The sequence below is a fragment of the Apus apus genome, chromosome 1 (assembly GCF_020740795.1).
Source record: "Apus apus isolate bApuApu2 chromosome 1, bApuApu2.pri.cur, whole genome shotgun sequence".
In the NCBI taxonomy this organism is placed as follows: Eukaryota; Metazoa; Chordata; class Aves; order Apodiformes; family Apodidae; genus Apus; species Apus apus.
Window position 1 is genome coordinate 31,785,050 of NC_067282.1, and position 22,554 is coordinate 31,807,603.

Genomic DNA, 22,554 nt, shown 5'->3' on the forward strand with positions numbered 1-22,554 from the left:
TTACTCCTCTCCTGAGGGCCTGCAACATAGAGAACAACCATGGATTTGCCCATATCACGCATTGTAAGAATTTATGGGTGCTCAGTACTCCAGTTTGGAAAGATTCTCCATGGGGACATGGTCAGCTGTTAGACTGAGATGTATCAGGCTCTACATTTAAGAAAGTGAGTTGTCACAAAGCAAAGAGGTTCAAGCCAGAACCAAACATTGTCAGACACCTCTATACCTAACTCAGCGGTTGCCCCCTAGGTAGGCTGTAAAAGAGGTGATTTTCTGTGCTTAAGGAAAAGAAAATCAACACTGTCTGGTCTTGGAATAGTAAAAAAGAGAAATTTATTTTCTAAAAGATGCACCAAATAGAAATGCAAATGACAAATTGCCATTTAGCAAGTACATTTTATGACTTCGGTGGTGTTAGTGACTTCGCTTTCTTTATTTCAGCTCATGTAAATTTTGTGCTTCATACCAAATCCTTCTGGGTTTTTTCCCCATGCTTTTGCAACATGTTGTCTTACAATTTGAAGTTTAAACCATCATTTTTTACACTCTCTTCCCTTCATTCTCCCAGCCTACTCTCTCTTCATCATCCCGTTGTTTTCCAGTAGCTAACTTTATTCCTTTCAGAGAAAAGTGTAGTCCTAATGCAGAATATTTCCATTTATCTCTGTGTATGTTACCATGTATTTTATCTTTTCTGAAGGAAAAGAAGTGTAAACAGATCTTAAAGTTTAGAGATAGTTTGGAAATAACTAAGGACTAAGAAGAGAAGAATTTTAAAGTCATGGTTGAAACAGAAGCCAAGCTGGGCATCCTGGAGAGGTTTAAAAATTAAAAACTTATGAGCTATAACACAAACCCACATCTTTAAACCAGAACATAGTCATAGTCTTACTTTAATGGCCATAGCATCAGCTTCCTCTGCATTTTCCACTGGTTTTTCGTAAGTCTTCCCTATTTTGGCAACAAAATCCTTTACAGTTTCACATAATATTCTTCAGATACAAAAAAGAGAGAAAAGAAAGAAAATAAAGTTAAATAGTTACATTTTTAATATTAAATTTTTACAGCAATATATTTATATGCATATTGCTATACATCATTCTTATCATGGACTAAACTCTGTGGTCATACTTGCAAAACAGATGATAGTCTTTTCCATGTCTTGCAAAATTCAAGTGATTAGCTTTGAAACAAAATTTTGTCCCTTTTATTTAAGCCTTTGCACACATTGTATCTAAGTCTCTTCTTCCTGAGAACTGAAATAAACACCACTAATTTTATCCATACCCTTACTTAAACACCTTCCATACCAGAGGAGTTAGCAAACTTGCCTTCATTTTTTAACTTCAAACACAGTCTTGCAAACTCGCGTGTGAAGATGGAGCCCAGAAACCATGGAGAAAATCTACTTCCTTTAACGAAGCACTTCTTAGATAAAAGCAAGCATATGGCCACACACATCCCATTGCACCACTCAGGCTTTTGAACAACAGCTGACCCTGAGGTGTATCTATGCAAACTGTGGTGGCTGCAATGAACTTTCACTGTGTAAGTCAGAGAAAGACTTGGTTCTTATTAACACTGCAGACAGACAGCAAACTTACTAATGAGGTGTGGATAATTGCTTGGTACTGTCAATTTGGTGGAAATTTATTTGAGAGAAATTGAATAGATTTAACAAGGTACAGAACCAGTTTAGAATTTGGAGTTTATTTTCAACATGTACTAAGTACACCTTAAAAAATGAAATGTTATTAATGTCCTTTTAGCAGCAAAAAAAAGATAAATCTAATGACATTCAGCTATACTTTTGAAGACTCTGTGACTGCTCTTTTGCATATCATAAAATACAAGATTTTTTTTCACAGAGAATACATCTAGTTTCAGATTATGTGCATGATTTGCCAAGTGAATTATCTCTCATTTTTAAATGTTTCAGATTGAGGAAAAAAGATCTGTTGTCTGAGACCATTATTTACTGAATTGATACAGACAGAGCTATGACAAAGCTACCTAGCCCAATGTTCACCTTCATATTGGTGAAGGTGTTTGTCCTCTTAGTGGTATGGATATGCATAAACAAACAGAAGAAATGCAACATGAAGTAGATTACATATTTGTATTAATAATGGTGTGTTTCGTATTCAAGCTGCACTCTGATTTGGAGTGATTTAAAATAACTGCATATTAATATTATGGGATTTTAAAAAAATATTTGATGTGTTCAGTATTAAGCTATACATTACAATTTTACCACATAAAAATTTGGCAGAAAAAGACATCCACTCTAAAATATATAAATCAAGATATATTAAGTCAAGGCAGTCAGGCCAGCCGTAAGAAAATCAGGCTTAGGCAGAAGGTTCTTCTGGTGATGACGTTACACAGGGGATTTACCCCTCACATAGTACTTTAAACCAGTCAACTCACTTGGCAGATGATATGACAACTGAGTGCTGATCTGAATTGAGAATTTTTGCAAGATGAGCAGCAACTGAGTCCTCGTAAGCAGATATCTGAAAACAGAAAGAAGACTTCACTTTTCATGTGTTTCAGCAGTTTAACACCAAGTAGGGAGTTGAAACATCTCAAAAATAGCAGAATTTTCATTTCAGATCTAATACAAGGAAAACCAGCTGGCAGTGCAGTTTCTACCTGCTTACTGTATTTTATGTACCATATTTTCACTATTCAAAGTAACACCATGACTGCAAATTTGATTCGCAGTTCTGTTCCTCCTGTAGAGAACACAGTAAGTTACTTCAAGGCTAAAAATAGCCCATGAGGCAGAAAAAACCCCCCACTACCTTCCTTTTAGACTGATAGCAATCTAAATTCTTATAATCTAACATCTTTTATTTCTTAATCAAGTAAAGTGTCCCTCAAAATAAACTGCTCAACTAAGAATAAATAAAAAATTTGCAGCTACAATCCTGAGCTTTTTTTTTTTACTGTCAGATGATATTTTACTCCCAAAGCACCCTTACTGACAAAAGCTGCATGGGTATAATGTTAACAAAAGCAATCTGTAAGGGGCAAACCATGTAGAGCTTAGTCTTCATGCAAATGTTTGAGAGGATGAATGTGTGTACTGTCCGTCTTCTCTTGCACAGAAGAATTGTTAAGTTCTAAAATACTCAGGGAAATGGTTGGAATGGATCAGAAATACATTCTCACCCACTATATCCACTCTGAAAATTGATATGGAACCAAATCTCCATTTTAAAAGAAAATTCTAACCAAATTCCAAATTTAAAGAGAAAAATAAATGTAGCTCTGAAAGTTTTTATGGCTTCCCTTAAGAATCTCTTAAAATCTCTTAGTGTGTTTTTGCCCTTGAAATGGAGCAGGTAGATATACCACCCTTTTTTTCCCCCCCAAAGATCCAGTTTTAGTTGAAGAAACCTGACAGTAAATCAGTTTTCATTTCAAGGACAAAAACAAGACACAGCCACCTGATCTGTAAGAACAAACTACTGTTCAAACATCACTGTATGATTCCTGGAATCCAACCAAGTGAAATCAGTCTCCTGAACTGGGATGAAAGAGAAAAAAGAAATAATAGGATGTAGACTTTTATTGACTTTTCAAACTGTGCTTTAATCCATTACCTACTGCAAGGTTAATGATACTTTTTCTGAAATATCATAACTCAGTGTTATGGGAGTGTGGGCTAGATGAGCGGCCAGTGAGGTTAATTGAGAGCTGGCTGTGTGACAGATCTCAGAGTGTGGTGATCAATGGAGCAGGGTCAAGTTGGAGGCCAGTAACCAGTGGTGTCCCCCAGGGGTCAATACATGATCCAGTCTTGTTCAACGTGTTCATCAATGACCTGGGCGAGGGGACAGAATGTATCCTCAGCAAGTTCACTGATGGTACCAAACTGGGAAGGGTGGCTGACCCTCCAGTGTGACCTGGACAGGCTGGAGAGCTGGGCAGACAAGAACCTAAGGAGGTTCAACAAGGGCAAGTGTAGGGTCCTGCAGCTGGGGAGGAAGAACCCTACGCACCAATATTAGGTAGGAGTGGACCTGCTGGAAAGCAGTTCTGAGGAGAAGGATCTGGGAGTTCTGGTAGATACTCAATTATCCATGAGGCAGCAGTGTGCCCTTGCTGCCAAGAGGGCCAATGGAATCCTGGGGTGCATAAGGAAGAGTGTGGCCAGTAGGTCTAGAGGAATCATTCTCCCTCTCTACTCTGCTCTGTTGAGGCCACAGCTGGAATACTGCATCCAGTTCTGGGATCCACAGTTCAAGAGAAACAGGGAACTCCTAGAGAGAGTCCAGAGGAGGGCAACAAAGACGACTGGGGGATTGGAGCATCTCCCTTATGAGGAAAGGCTGAGAGAGCTGGGACTGTAGGCTGGAGAAGAGAAGGCTGAGGGGATACCTTATTAATGCCTGTAAGTATCTAAAGGGTGGGTGCAAGGAGGATGGAGCCAGACTCTTCTCAGTAGTTCCCAGTGTCAGAAGGAGGGGCAACGGGCACAAGCTGTAACATAGAAGTTCCACTTAAATATGAGGAAAAACTTCTTTAGTGTGAGGGTGACGGAGCACTGGAATAGGCTGCCCAGGGAGGTTGTGGAGTCTCCTCCTCTGGAGATATTCAAGACCTGCCTGCATGCAGTCCTGAGTAATGTGCTCTAAGGCATCCTGCTTTAGCAGGGGAGTTGGACTAGATGATCTCTAGAGGTCCCTTCTAAATCTCACCATTCCATGACTCCACAATAAACTATGTAAAAAAACATTTGAACAGATTGAACAGGGTACTCAAAAGAAAATGGTTGTGTTCAACTGTCAAACCAGGACACCAACTCAGTCTAATGGCAGGTAACTGTAACCTTCTCCCAGAAAGTAGTTTTATATGAGTAATTCCTTCCATTTTCAGGAAGGGCTAAACAGAATTTCAAAGTCAGAACCAACTACAAGAAAGCACATCTTTTTTTTCCTCTACAAGATGAAGATACATTTGAAAATTGAAAAATTACAAAAGACAAAGCCTCGGGTCTGCCTTTCTGACACTGGAAACAGAGCTGTGTGCAAAGCAACCCCATTAAAATCCCAGCCAGCGGAGCCCCAGCCTTTTTGCATCTCTGTATCTAGCAATCTGTCAGAGGTTATAACCTCCCTGCCAATTAAAACAGCCTGAATTATTAAATTATTCAAGAACCTTCTGATTAATTATTGCTTCTCAAGTACTTCTCAGCTATAGTTGATACGCATTAATTTTCTGTGGAATAAATTATTTTCTCCTTTTTAGGCAGACTGCTCATGCCAATTAATTTGATTAAATCACCTCCCTCTCTCTCAAAATCAAAACCTCATCAGGTAGTACAAGCACAAATCTAGTCTGAAAGACAGACTAAGCTTTTGGTTGAGGTCACTTATGATTTCCAGGTCTCTGAAACAACAAAGAGAAAGTTGGGTGGCATCACCTGATCTAACTCAAGCTGTGAAAAGCTTCTCTCTTTCAGAATACAACCCTTGTCTTCTAAATGTTGGATTTAATACAAACCCAAGATAGCAAACATTTTGCTTTTATATATATAAAATATATTACTCTATATTTATATAAATTACTATAGCATAGATGTTATTATTATCCAATGACATAACACTAATTTATAGTATTATATAAAGTAATATATAAACTATATTTTTATATAAAATAATTAAATAAAAATACAATGGTATTACATAATACAACATTACATTCTTACATAAAACACAACATATATATAACTATTTTATAACGTTATATATATAATACATATAATATGTATAAAATATACTTTTCTCACAAATAAATTTTCCTGACTGGTCTGCTGAAGACTCCTCTTCTTCATTCAGCTTTGACAAATAATATAGAACTGGAAACCCTAATTACTTGAGATACACGCCACAAACAGACGTTAATTCCATTCAGTTAGACATTCAGGAAAACATCTGCTTCTGTTTTTCACACTAGTGCTTCAGTTATAAATATTGTTATCCCAGAAACTCAAAATTAAGTCTATGAATAAAACACAAAAGTGAAAGTCCACCTGGCATTCCTCTGACTCTTCTGCAGTCACTGGAAGAATAGAAGGCTTTGCTGGTAATTTCAGTTCATATGACATTATACTCCACCTGAAAGAAACGTAACAAATTTTAAGTTTCCGGATTGTTAATTTCATTTTTTCTCCAATGTATCAACAAAAAAGAAAATTCATTGTCACACCACAGAATAACTTGACAAAAAAAAAAAAAAAGGCAGTTTAATTTTTAATTGTACGCTAATCACATATGGGTGATATAATTCATAGAATCACAGAATGGTTTGGGTTGGCAGGGACCTTAAAGATCATCTAGTTCCAACCCTCCTGCATGGGTAGGGATACTTCCCATTAGATGAGGCTGCTCAAGGCCCCATCCAACCTGGCCCTGAACACCTCCAGGGAGGAGGCATCCACAACCTCCCTGGGCAACCTGTGCCAGCATCTCACCACCTTCACAGGGAAGAACTTTTTCGTAATGTCCAACCTGAATCTCCCCTCTCTAAGCTTCAAACCATTGCCCCTTCTCCTCTCACTACATACCCGTGTAAAAAGCCCTACCCTAGCTTTGTTGTAGGCCCCCTTCACATATTGGAAAGTTGCTATAAGGTCACCATGGAGCCTTCTCTTCTCTAGACTGAACAACCCAACTTCCTCAGCCTGTCTTAATAGAGGAGGTGCTCCAGCCCTCTGGTCATCTTCATGGCTCTCCTCTGGACACACTTGAGGAGTTCTGTGTCCTTCTTATGTTGGGGACTACAGAAATGGACACAGTGCTCCAGGTGGGGTTTCACCAGAGCAGAGTAGAGGGGCAGAATCACCTCCCTTGACTGGCTGGCCATGCTTCTTTTGATGCAGCCCAGGATATGGTTGGCTTTCTGGGCTGCCAGCAATATTGATGGCTCATGTTAAAACTTCTGGTCCACCACTACTCCCAAGTCCTTCTCTTCTTGGTTGTCTTGAATCCTTACTCCTCCCAACCTGTATTTGTGCATGGGCTTGTCTCGACCCAGGTGCAGAACCTTGCACTTGGCCCAACTGAACTTCATGCAGTTCATTGTGATTCACAGAAATTATTTGTTGCTCAGATTCTTCGTCAGTGATTTGATGATGAGCCTTATTTGTGATCATGGGACATTCAATGCAGGCAACAAAGATTTTCCAGCAAAGCATTCACAATATAAAAGAATTTGTGCAAACTAAGTGCAGAAGTCAAAGAATAAAGCAACTGAAGTATCTTCATTGACATATGTATTCCCCCCGCCCCCGGTAAAGGACAGTACTCTACATCACAGATCATAACATGAAACCAGTAATAGCAGCATCCTTCAAAGCCTGCTGAAAAGAACAAGTAATCACTAAAAATTGCCTTGGGAGCAAGTCCACTGAAATTAGAACAAAAAATGAAACTGAGGTTTTTTTCAGTACAGAAAAGACAAACACCATTTAAACTCTGAATCTTTCAGAATGCCCAGGTCAACAATTATTTCTAAGGATCAGTAAAAAACATTTTTCTACATACTTTGCTGTAAAACAGTGAAGTACTCTGCAGAAAAGCTTAAAATAAAAGGACTTTTTACTATATTTCATAAAAAACCTGAAACAAAATCCGCTTTGATGACACTCAAATGTTTGTAACTACAGCAAGAACAGAAACACCGATGAGAAAAAGGAAAAGGGTAAGAAATACTCCTCTCAAAACCAGACTATTTCACCTTCATTGGGACAACAAAGCCATCACCTTGTCTGACTTTTTTAAAATGGGGATCACTCCTTTGCTTCACAGATGGAAACCAGACAAAACGAGTGGGAAGATGTCTTGCTTTTGAGCAAGAAAATGCCTCAAACAGAAATAGTAGTAGTGAATCAAGCCAAAGATCCAGTTAGCCCAGCTCTTATACACAGCTGAGGCCTCAGGATGAAGGGTGAAAGCACATCCAAGGACACTCGCCACATCCCCCCACTCCCCACATCCAAGGACAGACAACTCAGGTGTTTACTAAATAAAGATGCTACCTATAATGGCATATAATAGCGTCCATAAAACTAGAGTCCATAAAACTGCCCCAAACAGTCCTGAGTCTATACAATTTCTTAATGCTTACAACATCTTGTGACAGCCAGCTATACAGCTTCAATAGCTATGCAATAAACTGTCACCTTGTTGCCATCTTCGGACAACATGCTTCCTAGCTTCATGAACTGCTCTCCTCTCTGACTCTTCAGTTTAAAAAGAACATTGAAGAACTGTCCCCATTACTGTCTTGGCTTCCCTGATGATTATCATCTGCACCCTAAAAATGAAAACCACTGGACACTAAGTCTCTAAGAGGGATTTAGGCCACTGGAAACCCAAAAAGCCACAATTTGAATCTTCTGCTAAATCATGTATATGTGTATTTAGGTTTACCTGTCTAACATTTTTGTGCTGGCTCGTTCGAGCTTCTCCAAAATCTGAGGAAGTTGTGTATCATCATCACAGGATCCTCCCCAGCCAAGGACACGAGCGAGGTCATTTCCAGTGCCAAGGGGTAACACTCCTAATTGACACTGAAACATAACACAGGAGCAAATCTACTTTTGAAGACCAGAAATTAAAACTACAAACTATTACAAATTACTCTTATTTCAAGCAATAAATGTTAATTATATAGCTGATGTCTAAAGATTGTTAATCAAATTGTGCAATCCAAATACAGCTTGTCCTGTTTCACCTGTGAAAACAGTTAACTATTGAGTTTGGCCCATACACAGAGACATGATAAAGAACCAAGTCAAGCATACAAAATTAAATGTAGGCAGTATAGTCAAGGAGAGTAAGTATGGGCACTTGCCTGCTTGTGCAAGCTGAGCTTATCAATTTCTGACAAGACCCAACCCACGCTTCCATCGCCGCCACACACAAGAATCCTGAAATTGTCAAACTTCTGAAATAATCGCAAACTGCAGAGAAAACACAGCCTGTTAGAGCCAGTGAAGTTCCACAGCAAGAGAGCAGTTATATTCATTAGCAACTCTTACAAGAAAATATGGTGCATGACACCTTTATTGTTCTTTAATTGTTCTGGGCTATGTCGATACAACCACCTACTTAATAAACCTCTCTGCATCCCATCTATTGCTATTTATTCCACTTACACTGACACTTCTGTTAAATAACATGCCAAGTTTTATGTACAAAAACTCCCCTGGTATTGTTTTCAGGATTTTAATACTCTTTTATTAATTTTAGTAATGTTAAAAAAAAGTGCCAAACATAAGCTATGAAATTGCAACCGGTCTATGCTTCCCACTTCAGCCAGAAGCACAAGGCACCACTGGGGATTTTTCACAAGACATTAAGACACAACAACAGGACATGCTCCACAACATGTGTGGGATTTTCCCAATGCATGACTAACTAAATGCAAGAACTGTTGGAGGCAATTATTACATGTAAGGTGATGACAACAATGTAAGACAAATTATACACGTATTTCATATTAGATCCTTAAAGCTGTATCTTGCTTTTGATTCCTACAGCTCTTCCTCGTGTTCTCTGACTTTTAACATCTCCAGGATACAACACTTGGGCAGTACAGAAAAGGAGGACAAGAGAGACAGATCAAGCAGAAAGGTGAATCACAGAGAAAAGGGGAATGAGATGTGAAAAAACAGCCAAAAGGTAAAAATAGCAAGGATTTAAACTCAAAAATCAAAGAATTGGAAAATATAAACTCTTAAAATAATAAAAAAGGATGGCTTTTTAAGATGCATGTTATTTTCCAGAATATGTATAGTCCCAGAAATATTTCTACAAAGCACCATATTAAGACTGTAAATTTTTGAAGAATTTATATTTTTTCTAAAGAACATAATGTCACTTGTATATGATTGGCAGGTACCTATCCAGAAAAAAAGATGATGACATTTAAAGAAAAAAAATATTTAACAACAATTTAAGAACAATTTCTCCTAACCTAACAAAAGGAGAAAACCTCTAGAAATACAGCTTCTCAAAGAATGCAACTCTGCTTTTAAGATCAACTAGAAAAAATAAATCATCAGCCTGACCTGATATAACTGCTAAGGACCACTCTTTGGAAACTGTTTGCAAAAAATATTTAAAAGGAACCAACCTGAAGAACCAAAGTGAGCCTCCTGACCCATGCTGCTGTTAGGTACAACTATATGAAACAAGAGAACTTGCAAACAGAACAGATGTATTTTTCAGACTGTCCTCTCTTAAAAAACTGTCTCTCCAATTAAGACTAACTTTTCTCTGTCATTATATGTACAAAATGTTAGCCAAAAGGGATTTAGATTAAATTCAGATTATCAGGGTCATACTAAACAGAATATTACAACTTAGTTAATATAACATGTCCATAACACAGTACTACCTATAAAAATTCACAGCTGTATTCCATTATATTTATATTATTTGCCCACTGTTTGAACTGGGTTTTTGGCATTTGTTTCTACGTTTTTATCACGCAAGCATAATTCTGCATCTTTCTAAGTACAAAAATTAGCATTTCTAGTTGCTGTAACTGTATTAATGGGCCATTTGACCACAATGCTACAGCTGAGTGGAATTCAGCTAGGCAACAGAAAAAATGTGCATGAATCTGATCTTTATGAATGTGCAAAGATGCTTTGGTTGTGGCCACCCCTACGCAAATTTCATCCTTATCTCTCCAACAATCAATCTTTAAATTCTGCAGAGTGCCCGACAGTTTTAATTGTGTTCTTGCTTCATATTTTGAGAGATGCTAATTTTCTTGACCATTTGCATACATTGCCTAAACCACATTTTGAACACTGTTTTCAGATGACCAAAATTTTAATGTTTTAATCCATAATTCACTGTAGACTCTCCCATTGACATTCATGTTCAGAATTCAAAAAGATACAGAGTATATTTAGACAATAGTCTTATTCCATAGCTATTCACAACAAAGGCACAGAAATATCTGAATTATGCACATGAAGAGGAAGAAACGCACCTGGGCAACTGTGCATAAAGGGTCTGATTCAGGAAATGTCTAAACATTTGTAATGGTTTTGAACCTTCCCAGTTAAAAGAATTCAAAGCCAGTGAAAAAGCCTCAAAAACACTTGGGCTGATAGGATTTGGTTTTGCATTTTCAAGTCCGTTTTTCTAAAACGAACATATCTCACAATCCCTTCACCCACCAGAATTAATCCTGAAATTCTCTTATCGCATAGATTTTAATTGGGAAGTCACAGTAGATATTGGTGATAGAATGACAGCAACAAGGGGACAACACAACACTATACTTTGCACTAAATTCCTTTGTTGAAAGGATTTCTCAAGATTTCCAAGGTCATTACCCTAAGTGAGGTCCTCCATTCATTAAATCGAACACCTGAGCTGGATTTAACGACTGTTTGAATCGACGAAGAAACTTTACTCCCTGATTGTCTCCACTCTTTGAGTTAACAAAAACTAAAAGAGGACTGGCACAGGATGGCGGGCATGTGGCTTTCCAGAAACCTGTGAACATAGTTAGAAAGAATGAAATAAATAAGGCTTTCTAATATGACCAACACAAAAAGAAATAATGGAAAAGAGGAAGAAAGGGATGAAGGACAAAAGGAGTACATTTTATCATTCATAATATAAATCCTAAATTGAATATCAGCTCTGCAAGGAAAATAAAATTGTTCAAGATTTACCAGTTCATTTTTTTTCTCTCCACTATTTTCAGTGCCTGGATTTAGTAAAATCCTGAAGACAATAGCTTTATTGTTTTTTTCACAGTGAACAACTTTATTAACATTTTAGAATACTTCTCAAATCTCATATTCACAGATTACCATATAATTAAATATATATTTCAGTAACAAGTCTTTGGTTTTTAATCTGATTTTCCTATAACCTTACTGGGTTGAACTGGATCATGCATGTCTGTATGAGCTTTCTACGAGTACTCACAGATTTTAGAGGTGACTGTACTTAAGTTTCTCCCAGGTGAGACTTTGCATGACAACTTTTTTCTCAGACTGATTCTATTTTATAATAGAACCATAAACAACAGACCTACAACTGTGATCCAAAGCTTATGAAAGTCAAAGCAGGTCTTAACTAATTACAGTAGGCTTTCCATAAGGCCCTTCATAAGCAGTACTAATGGACAATGCTGTCATTAACATGACCGGCCCAGGGACTAGTGGTTTATCAGCAACACTTCAAAATCAGACATCACAAGTATAGGTTTTGACATTCATTTCAGGAAACATTAAAAGGACTTACGTTGTTTTCAATTACTAAAGTTACAAATAAAAAACAGGCATTGATGGATGCTAATTTAATTCCACATTATCAGAATGCATAATTTAAAATATGTTTTGATTAATTTATTTAAATGCCAAGAAAAATAACTTCACGTATGGAACAATCTTCCTATCATTAATTATAAATAGCAGCATGATGCTCTGGTCTAAGACATGACTTAGCAAGTAAATAGAGTGAGTATATACAGCATAAACAATCACTTTTACTAACTTCATACAGTAAAATTAATTCAATTATGATAAAGTTGTTGGTCTACATTTGCCATCAACACAAACTATAAAATTAAAGCAGTTAGATTTCATGATATGCCTTACGAAATCTACTCCCCACCTTTCAGTGCAGCCTCCCACCACTAATGCATCTCTATCTTGACCCATCAAAGAGCACCTCTGAGTTTTGAACATTTGCTGTTTAGTTTTTTGTGTATGTGTGCTGCAGGATTCTTACACTGTTTAGATTTAAAAGAAATTTAGAGAAGCTATGGAAGTGACTCCTCTCTTTAGCCTGGTAAAGTAGCTGTTGGATTGGAGCTGTTTACCTTGCTCTGCATAAAGCAAAGTTATCCAACATTTGAGAACTCACAGAATGAGTGATGCATGCCAGGCAGGCATCAGCCCACTTCATCTGAGGACTCTGGACATTCACTTGAAAAGATTCTAAGGGTCATAGATAGAATGGGAGAAAATTTCTAGTAGGGGAACTTTCAGAAACATTTTTTACATCACGTTGGTTAAATAATCCTCTGTAAAGCTACACAGAAAATTATACTATTATCTAAATTTGATGACTGTATTCACCTGCTCAGCAGAAGGATTTTAGCCTTGTTTAGTTATACAGATCTCTGCTACACTAGGCACGGTTTGACCAGATTTAACACTGAACACACTACAGTACTACGTACCATCAGAGTCTATACTGTTTAGTGCTGTTGGAGGTATGATCGATACCTTACATTGGCCAAGTGGACATTTACGAGGATACAGATCTTTACAGGCAGTGTGAACCTACAAAAGAAACAAAACATTATTTCCCTACAGTGGAATTTCAGATGAATGTGTAACTGATAACAGTACCTATGCAACAAAAATGGACTAATATATAACATTTAGGTGTAGGGGGAAGTGAAGCAAGACTGGAAAAAAAAAAAGTGTGAGTGTTCAAACACAAAGACTTGTTACCCATGCCACAAAACATAAGTTTGGAGTACTTAATCTTCAGCTACCCCTACAGCAAGTATGAACCATCCCTTCAAAAGAACTGCCTACCTCTATCCACAAGCAGGGGAGGATCAAGTTCCCAGCAGGCAGCATCTGTGCTGGGGTCATCTGGCACACTGTGCCCAGGCAAAGCCACAGCTCCATACATGCCTGCTCCACCTGGCGGTATCTGCACTAAAGCTAGCACACCTACCATGCCAGACCAACTCCCCAGAGGTGGGTCCCACAAACTATGTGTTGTAGAGGTCTCTTCCACAGTTATTGGAAAAAAAAGGCACATGCAGAGGGTGCTGCACTTCACCTACATTTCAAATCACCTCTACAGATGCCAATCAATTCCCACTGCCTACACACAGAGGTTCAGACATCTATATGACAAAAACTTCAACAATTAAAAAACTGCTGAGTTTCTACTTCTATACCTTAGCATATGAAACCTATTTCTGAAGTTAAAAAAATTAAGAGAAAACTGTGTTTTTGGGGAAACAGCAATAGAATGTTACAGAATTTCAATCAGCAACCGACAGAGCATCCTGAATAAGAGAACTTCAAGATTTTGCAGTAATAAAAACATTGCTACATTAATATTAATAAATAACCATAAACATTAATACTACAAAGATATTATTATAGCAATATCTACAATAAAAGACACAAGAAAGTAGTATTATTATCAGACATACAGAACAGGCATCTGAACCTTCAGTCAGTAGTGAGGACAAGTCAGAGAAAGCACACATTGGATAACAATAGCTCTTAAAGAAAAGTTGCATCTGTGGGTGTCTTAAAAAATAACAGAAACAAGTAGGACAGTCAGAAGAAATGATGAACATTAGAGAGACCTGAGTTTGCATAAGCTGCCTGTCCTGGCTTGAGCCAGGATGAAGCCAATTTCCCTTTTTACTGATTTTTTTTTCTTCAGTGAGCTTTCTTTTAACTACCAACATTCTGCTCTAGCTAGGCTGATAAGACATTGGAATGTTTTTGTAACTGCTGGGGCTTCAAGGTCGCACCTTCACTCTGCCGTCTCAGACACTACAGGGAGATCTATGACCCCCCATAAGAGGCTGAATTAGACAGACAGCAAAACTGGCCAGAGATATTCCATCCCATGTATCTACGTAAGCTCAGAGGAAGGTCAGAGATCACAGAAGACAACTTCCTTCCTTCTTCTTCTTCCCTTCTCTTCCGTCCATGGCCAGTGTCCGGAGAGGACTCCGTCCATCCAGCACCGTCGACCCCCAGGCTCAAGCTCTCCTGACCCTCATCACTCTCCGCTTTCTCCAGCAGCAGCTCCGGGATTTCTCAGAACTGCTCCAGCTCAAGGGGAGTGTGGTGGGAGTTGCTGGGGATGGGGGGAGGCGAGAGGCTCTTACACATACCTGAACATATCTGTATATAATTGTATATATGTTCTTATATCATTAGTGTTTAATTAAAGCTGTGTAGTTTAGTTTTCAATCCAGCTAAGTCTCTCTCTTTTTCTCTCTCTTCTTCCCTACTTGGGTGGGAGGGGGAGGGGATCGAGAGCATTGTTGTTGGAACTGAGTCAGTGACACTGCCTGCTCCTACTTAATCCAAAAGCAGGGCTATGAAATGCCAAAATAAAAATAATGGTGAGCAATAAAGCTGGCAAGACCCTGGATGCTTGGACATAGTTCACTGCACCTACCATAGCTTTACACCAAAGGCACTTCCAATCTTGCAGGCGTAGAACACTGCCACAAGTCTTGTCACAGACTGCGCATTTGGCACTGACGGGCAGATTACCCTCTAGCCACTGGTGAGGCATAGCTATCTGTGAAGAAGCAGTCACAGAAGTTAAATACTTAGAAATTAGAGGCTTTTGTTTCTCAAATATAAGTGGATTGAAAATGTTTCCCACAGCTCTACCCTTTCATTAAAGATGCAGGTATGGCTGACCAAGGTAAGTGACACGGATGCTCACAAAGTAACACCTATGGATGTGGACTATGCAGACGTTTCACATGCTAGTCAGAAAATGTTACAGCTGAAGAAGGGAGACACAGCTCATTTAGTTATTCATACTCCTATGGTAGCAACTACCCACAAAACAACAGGGCAGTTAAGTCTAGACAACCCGTAACATAATTAGGACACATACCTTTAATGTTTATCACATGACACAAACAGATTAAAAAAAAGTAAAATTCAGAATAGTCAGGACAGGAGAACACCTTTGTGGCTTTACATACCCTCTCACCACAGCTGGGAAGTCACAGCTCTATAAAGCAGTCCCTAAATGCAGTGCAAAGCCCTACTCAGTGCACTCACTGTCCTATTAATACCATGGGCAACTCAGGACACTCATAGGTTTGCAACTTAGTACCAGCCTTCTAGGAAGAAGTTTTATGCCAGTGGCAGATACACAGCTATGTTTGCAAAAATAACCTATCACAATAAAACTCGGAAAAGCTTTTCCCATTTCCCTTGCTAATTTTAAAAATCCTGCTCTCACCTGTAAAAAAAAAACCCCCACAGGTCAGCAAACAACAAACAGGCCTCCTGGGGAACAGCTATTGGTAATTAGAACAAAATACATTGCCAAAATTAGCATGGTAGTAGTATAAAATACCACCTTTACTTAAGAGCGATAGAACTTCTGGAAGCAACTCTCCAGCTTCACTTTCTCTGCACATGGTCTTTAAAATCTTGTAACATAGCTGCAATCTACTGCCTACAAATACTAAACTTTTCTTGTGACATGGGAATATAACTTTTGCTTCAAATACCACATTAATCTTTGAACAGTGTTCAGGAATATAGCTACCTACCATTAACTTCAGTGGGTCATAGGGCAATATTTCTATACTTAGCCCCCTTTTTTTTTTTTGTCCGCCATGAAGAAGAAACAGCTTTGGAAAATCCTGTAAATATCAACAGTACTTACACCATCTTCATCTTCAATGATGTCTTTTCCAATTGAGGCTAATGTAGTCCATTTGCAGTTATTTGTTGCTCGGACAGCACATCTTTTATGTGCTTTAAACTTACACACTGGAAGGCACATAAACATGTATACTATGTTATTTGTTGTATTTCAGTTAATCGGATATTTAAAAAAAAAATTAACACAGATATTCCATAAAACAGCCAAGTACATGTCATTTAGTGTTGAACACACAAGACAACCCAACTGAAAGAAAATTCAGTCAACAATCACTCCAGTTTGACTCTCTAAACTGAGTTTAACTGCTTAGCTGTAGCCCATATTTCAGGTGTAATGCAAGGCACTAAAATACAAATGTATTAACTGTGCTTTTGCCTTTTCCTCCAGTGACACAATTCTGCTACCTGGTTTAAATCTGCAAGAAGTGATGGGAGAGTGTTTCAAGTACTTTGCTTCAGGACCTCTGTTTCTTTGCTTAAGGGATCCCTTTTAGGCACTATACTATGCCTATTTTCTCAGAAGGTGACAAAGTGAAGGGTTAGGTGCTGATATATTTACTCAGGATACTGGTGGTTACAATATTTTCCAAAAGGCTACATTAGGTGAGGAAGAGCCTGACTCCTTACTGGATTATTTCTTTAAAATCTATTAATTGGAATATTCAGCACAAGTGTGTAGTACAGGCAGATATTTTGACAATCTAAAAACTATTTGTATATTGCTCAGCGCAATTAGTGTGACTAGTTAATGGTCTTATATTAGACCAAACATAATGATGCACCCAAGTGTGGGTATTTCTGTTACTGGAAGTGCATGACATCATTCTATTTAGAGTGCATTATACAAATTATTTTGGCTAAGACCATTAAAGGTTTATGAGAACTAGCCAGCAGGCCAGAAGTAGTAGTCTCCTTTCAAACAAATATTTGACAGGAAACCATCAGAAGCTTTGGCCCATTGCTTGTCCACCATTAAAAACATTAAGCCATGGTACAGAAGGTCTTGTGAATAATGAATTTCTCATCTTAATTCCATTGATCCATTGCCAGATCAATTTAAAAAGTGAATTGAGACCATGTAAGCAACATCTGACTTCGAGAGCAATCCTCACTGTTCTGGGAGATGCATGAACGTATGTGCTCAGCTCAAAGAAAGACAAGGAAACAGAAAAAAGGAGTTTTGCTGCTTTTGCAGTAACTTCCCTGGTCATTTTGAAAAGCAACACTCATAGATGGAAAGTGTGCAAACATCCCATATTCCTTGACTAACAGGGCAGGCTCATGTTTTTTCAAAACAGCTCAGCATCTTATTTTGTGTTTGCCAATCTCATCTGGTTCCGAGTGTACACAGAAGCCAGCTCTCACAAAAGCACAGAAATAAAGGCTGCATTTCCAAGTGGTGAGCCTTGATCAGTTTTGCCACTTAAAAGTTTTAGGAGAAGATATGCCACTGAATTCAGCTTCCTACTCATAAGCCTGTCTTTGCCACACAGATCAAAATACAACAAATCAGGGATGAGGGGCAACAGGAAATGCCTAATTACAAAGGCATAAAAACTAAACGCAATTTTCAGACCCTGTTGAGCTATGATTCAACTAGACCTCAGAACCCTGTATTCAACCTCTGGTCTCTTAACAAGGCAAGGACAAATTCAAACCTAGGATCTGATGAGCTGCAGCAAGCCACACCATAGACAGCAACCGACAGCTAAAGTGTGCTTTGTCTGTACAGTGTATAACTTAACAAACGTCAGATCAGACTTTCTGTAGGTCACTCACCTGCAGCCCCCAAACCATCAAACAACTATTTGTGTTAATCTGAGCATTAAACATTTCCAAAAAACAATGACCTTAAGACACAGATGTAACTTTCGAGCAGAACAGAAAGCAGTAGAGAAGAGATGCATACAGACAGGAAAAGTTTAAATCAAATCTCAACCTTCGTTACCACTACCTCTAATTTATTTTGTCTCAGATGACACTGTATCATTCTCATGGATCAGTCTCATACTTGAAATCTTTAGGAAACATGCAGACATACTGCAAGACACCAATTGCCATTACATCCTCAATCAAAGTTAAAAGATGAGAAAAGGAAAAATTTAGCCAAACCCGAACTAGAATATTTGTAGAACGTTATTTTAAATTTTATTTTCTTGTGTAAATGTTTCTATCTGGAATAAGATAAGAAGCAGGCCTCTCAGAAAGCCAACCAAGAGAACTACCTAATTTGCAAACAATTGTCACAGTGGTACCAATATCTGTTGACAGACACATGGATTAAATCTATAGCTATTATTACCTATAGTGAAGAAAAGCAACATTACTAAACCTTATGACAGGATCTCTTGCACTGAAAATATACACCTTTGTTATAGAACACCTGTGTCTCAAGGGCCTTTCATTCTAACCACCCATCCATTAATTCAACTGCACTGGTAGGACACTGTTCTTCTCCAAACTTACCACTCCACTGCCTAATTTATGACAAATTTTCGCTTATGTGCTCTTCAAAGAAGAACTGGCTCAGACTGTTCTTTTTCAACTTCAAAGGCCAAAGCCAAAGTTTTGAAAAGGATCTGAAGACCTCTGAGCTGGTAAATATAGTTTTAAGTTGTCAAGATGGAAGGATTTGTCTTCAGGCATTCCAAGAAACCTACTGGTTTGTTTCCAAGAATACTATCACATGACAGATGGACATGGCACGGTGAAAATGGAGTGACTCACATGAAAACAGCAACCTAACTTCATGCCAATTTGAAGCTTATGTCTATGTTGTATTGGATAAAATTCAGCAGTTTCTTGGTAGTTTTTCACCCAAATGAGTAACTCTTTAAGTTAATATAATGTTACAAAGAAGGGGCGAAACGAATACCTACATTACAAAGTCAAGTACTACAAGTTAAGTTACTCATGCAACTTAACTTTGCAATACAGCTTGGCAATACGGCTTCCATGTGCAAGTGTAAAGTCTTCAGTCACATGATGATACAATTTTTGAGAAGAGCACCCTAGTTCACTGCGTGCAATGGGTGGTTCCTGATAAGCACACGGCTGCACTGTTCTCTGGTACATAGGAATTTTCAACAGGTATCTGCCTTGTTTATCAAAAGCTAATGAAATACTGCTTCCTTAGACACCAATCTTGATTTCTTCCTGTCATTTTAAAATATTCTTATTAATAATACTACTAGTTGTTATGCTTAGCACTCATATAGTTAAGACCTTCTTTTTGATTCCCTGCCAATGCAGGGGGGCTGGATCTAGATGATTTTAAGGCCCCTTGCAACCCTAGCCATTCAATGATTCTATGGTTGTAAGAATTCTGTATATCTTCAAAGTGTCAGTGACTTCAGAACAGCTTCAACTGTTTTTTTAACCACATAAAAGTCAGCTTTTCTGTCATACAGGTCCCAGATTATAAACAACACACAACTCCTGATTTGATCAAAGATCTTATTTAAGTGATTTCCCCAGGATTACAGAGAGGCACAGTCTAATACTTACTCACAGAACACAGTTTTCTGTAACACTTTAATTCTTTAACAATTCATATCCCTTCTCTTCCTGACCATTTCAGTCACTATTCATTCTCCAGTCTGTGCAAAAAATGTGGCAAAAAAACCTGGAGACAATGGCTAAGCAAGTAGTGCATATACAATACACTGTGCAGTGGGTAAGAAGAAGGGGGTTTTGTAGGCAAAAACCCCCAATGATAACACAAAAAAAGACCAAGTGCACAAAGTGCATTTGCAGAGCCGATTTAATCCTGGTATTTTCTTGTTGCTTGACTTTAGGATCCTAAAGTGTTCTTTCAATATTGTTTGTTTGTGCTATTCATCACGGGAGAAAGCATCTCATTTAAACTACAATTTCCAGCTTATTAGGTGTATTTGATATTCAGCAATCAAGATTCAATCATGATAATGAAAACACTACCTGAAGAAATACATATTTTGTAATAATCACAAAGGCAGTGTTCCACCAGCAATGACTTGATAGAAACGTGGTATTAACACAGAGTAATTGAACTTAGAGAGTTTTGAAAGAGTTTCTGCATCTAATGATCTATTGCTATTTAGGTTTCTTTGCCTAAAAATTCCAGTATCTCTGGTTTTATCTGACAATTTCTTAGGCTTAGACTCCTGAGCATACGGCAAGTCAAACCCTGAATAAGAGATACACTTGTGAAGCATAAAGATTCAGCTAGTTTGGAGTAATTTGAAAAGCAAGGGGAAAAAAAAAAATAATTTCTCCTTCCTAGTAAAGACTGTGGATGAATGTTGAGATCAGTTCTTTACGGCTAGCCAGAGCACCACATACATTTGAAAAGTAGATTATGTTTTGAGAAGACGCAAAAGAAGGAACTAGTGGGAGGAACAGCACTGCATCTCAAAGGAGTGTTTGATTAAACTCTTTACAAGTCAATTGTTTTTTAAGCAGTGAAAGAACAAGGCCTGATTTCATATAAATTTATATCTTCAGTTTGATATATGTATCAATTTTCACTTCTAAAAAGATGCAAGTTCACACTTATAGTCTTTTCCCTAGCAAAAGTGCTCTTTTTCTATACTGGCTTCCACAAAACTTCTAGAAGTAGCTTCAGAGTGGTCTGCAATTAATTTGGTCAACCTTTGCTTGGCTACTGGGATTGAAGGTGCTCTGAACAAAGCAGGCACCCAATTTATCTCCAAAAGAAATGCAGCTTGTTGAATGGTCAGGCTGAAAAAAAAGTTATGTGGCATTGCTAGTGACCAGAGGGTCTAAGAGAATAAAATATTAAAAAATTTTGAAATATTGTTTAAAATATTGTAAGCTACAAAATATCAGCAATGGGATTTTGTTTTTTTTTTCGCTTACAGTTTAACAGTTAAGGATCATACCAGAAAGAGTATAAAGACTCTAAGCTACTTTCAGGATAACTTGGTGTGCCAGTAACCCAAACCACTGAGAGAAGAGCTCCAGTATCTCTTGAGAAGAAGCTTCTTGTGCTTCTAAATACAAGACATAATAGAGTAGACTGGGATCAATGACCACACAAATAATTGAATTCAGTAAAGATATAAATGGATTGCGAGCTGGAGGTTACAGATGCCAGGCATAAATATTTGAATAGCTTTTTTAAAGATGTAATGAGAAAAAGTAGCACAGAACATGTCTGGGGAATCTTAAGACTCCATACTTCCTACATCATCTCCTCAGTGTATAAAGCTAACAGAGGGTAAGTTAAAAAAACCAAAAGGATGGTGAAATGCATTAGAAGTGCACGTGGTAGAATCAAGTAAATACAAACTCAACTCACACAATAATTTTAGAGAAAGAAGTAGTATCAAACCACAATACACTTCCTAGATAAAGAAATTAAAGATGGTTAACATGAGCTTTGACAGGTATACAGAATTGGGGACAAAATATATGTATTCCAGTAAAATATTTACTTGTGAAATTATTTAAATTAGATACATAATTAAAGTTCTCCTTTTACTTAAAAAAAAAGCCAAACAACTTGGAAAAATATTTAAAATTAGATATAAATTCGTAGCTAAGAAGTAAGAGGCGGTCAACAGATAAAAGAATATCGTAGTATCTACATATAAACCAATCCACGTCATATAGGTGCATGAAACTGTGGATCAGGGAAAGCAAATCCAAATCCAAACTACCTCCATAAGCCATTTGTAAAAACTGCTGAAAGATCAGCTGGCTCCAGAAATGTGGATAAATGTAGCATTAGTTTGTAATAAGCTATGCAGAAAGGTGACAAAGTCCAAATCTGGAAAGTCATGCGAATTCCTTAATGTAAAGTTAATGCCAATACTTTAGAAATTAAAACCACACTTAGAAGCAAAATAAGTCACTGAAAAAACAGCAAATTATGAATTACAACCATTAACACTGATAATCTTACAAGAATAACTCCTGCTAAACAGCCTTCTAGAATAGCTATAATATTAACTTATGAAAGGATAAATTCTTTATGAAAGGAGTCTGCCCTTTCCTTTGCCTGTGCAAATATAACTGCATTGGTACACAGAGGCAATACAACTGCATTTTAATTAAGCATATGAAACTTCCATCTGCCAATATCAGAT

General features: G+C 37.7%; 1 protein-coding gene across 1 annotated transcript in view; it reads right to left on the minus strand.

The window, feature by feature from the left end:
• Window positions 1-22,554, minus strand: part of DGKH (diacylglycerol kinase eta) — a 165,372-nt gene that overhangs the window by 34,713 nt on the left and 108,105 nt on the right. The window contains exons 7-15 of the mRNA XM_051628240.1: window positions 16,464-16,570; window positions 15,225-15,350; window positions 13,237-13,339; window positions 11,372-11,534; window positions 8,869-8,977; window positions 8,445-8,584; window positions 6,044-6,128; window positions 2,431-2,516; window positions 893-992 (exon numbers count right to left, since the gene is read on the minus strand). Of these exons, the coding sequence (XP_051484200.1) occupies window positions 893-992; window positions 2,431-2,516; window positions 6,044-6,128; window positions 8,445-8,584; window positions 8,869-8,977; window positions 11,372-11,534; window positions 13,237-13,339; window positions 15,225-15,350; window positions 16,464-16,570 (1,019 nt within the window). The remainder of the gene's footprint in view (window positions 1-892; window positions 993-2,430; window positions 2,517-6,043; window positions 6,129-8,444; window positions 8,585-8,868; window positions 8,978-11,371; window positions 11,535-13,236; window positions 13,340-15,224; window positions 15,351-16,463; window positions 16,571-22,554) is intronic.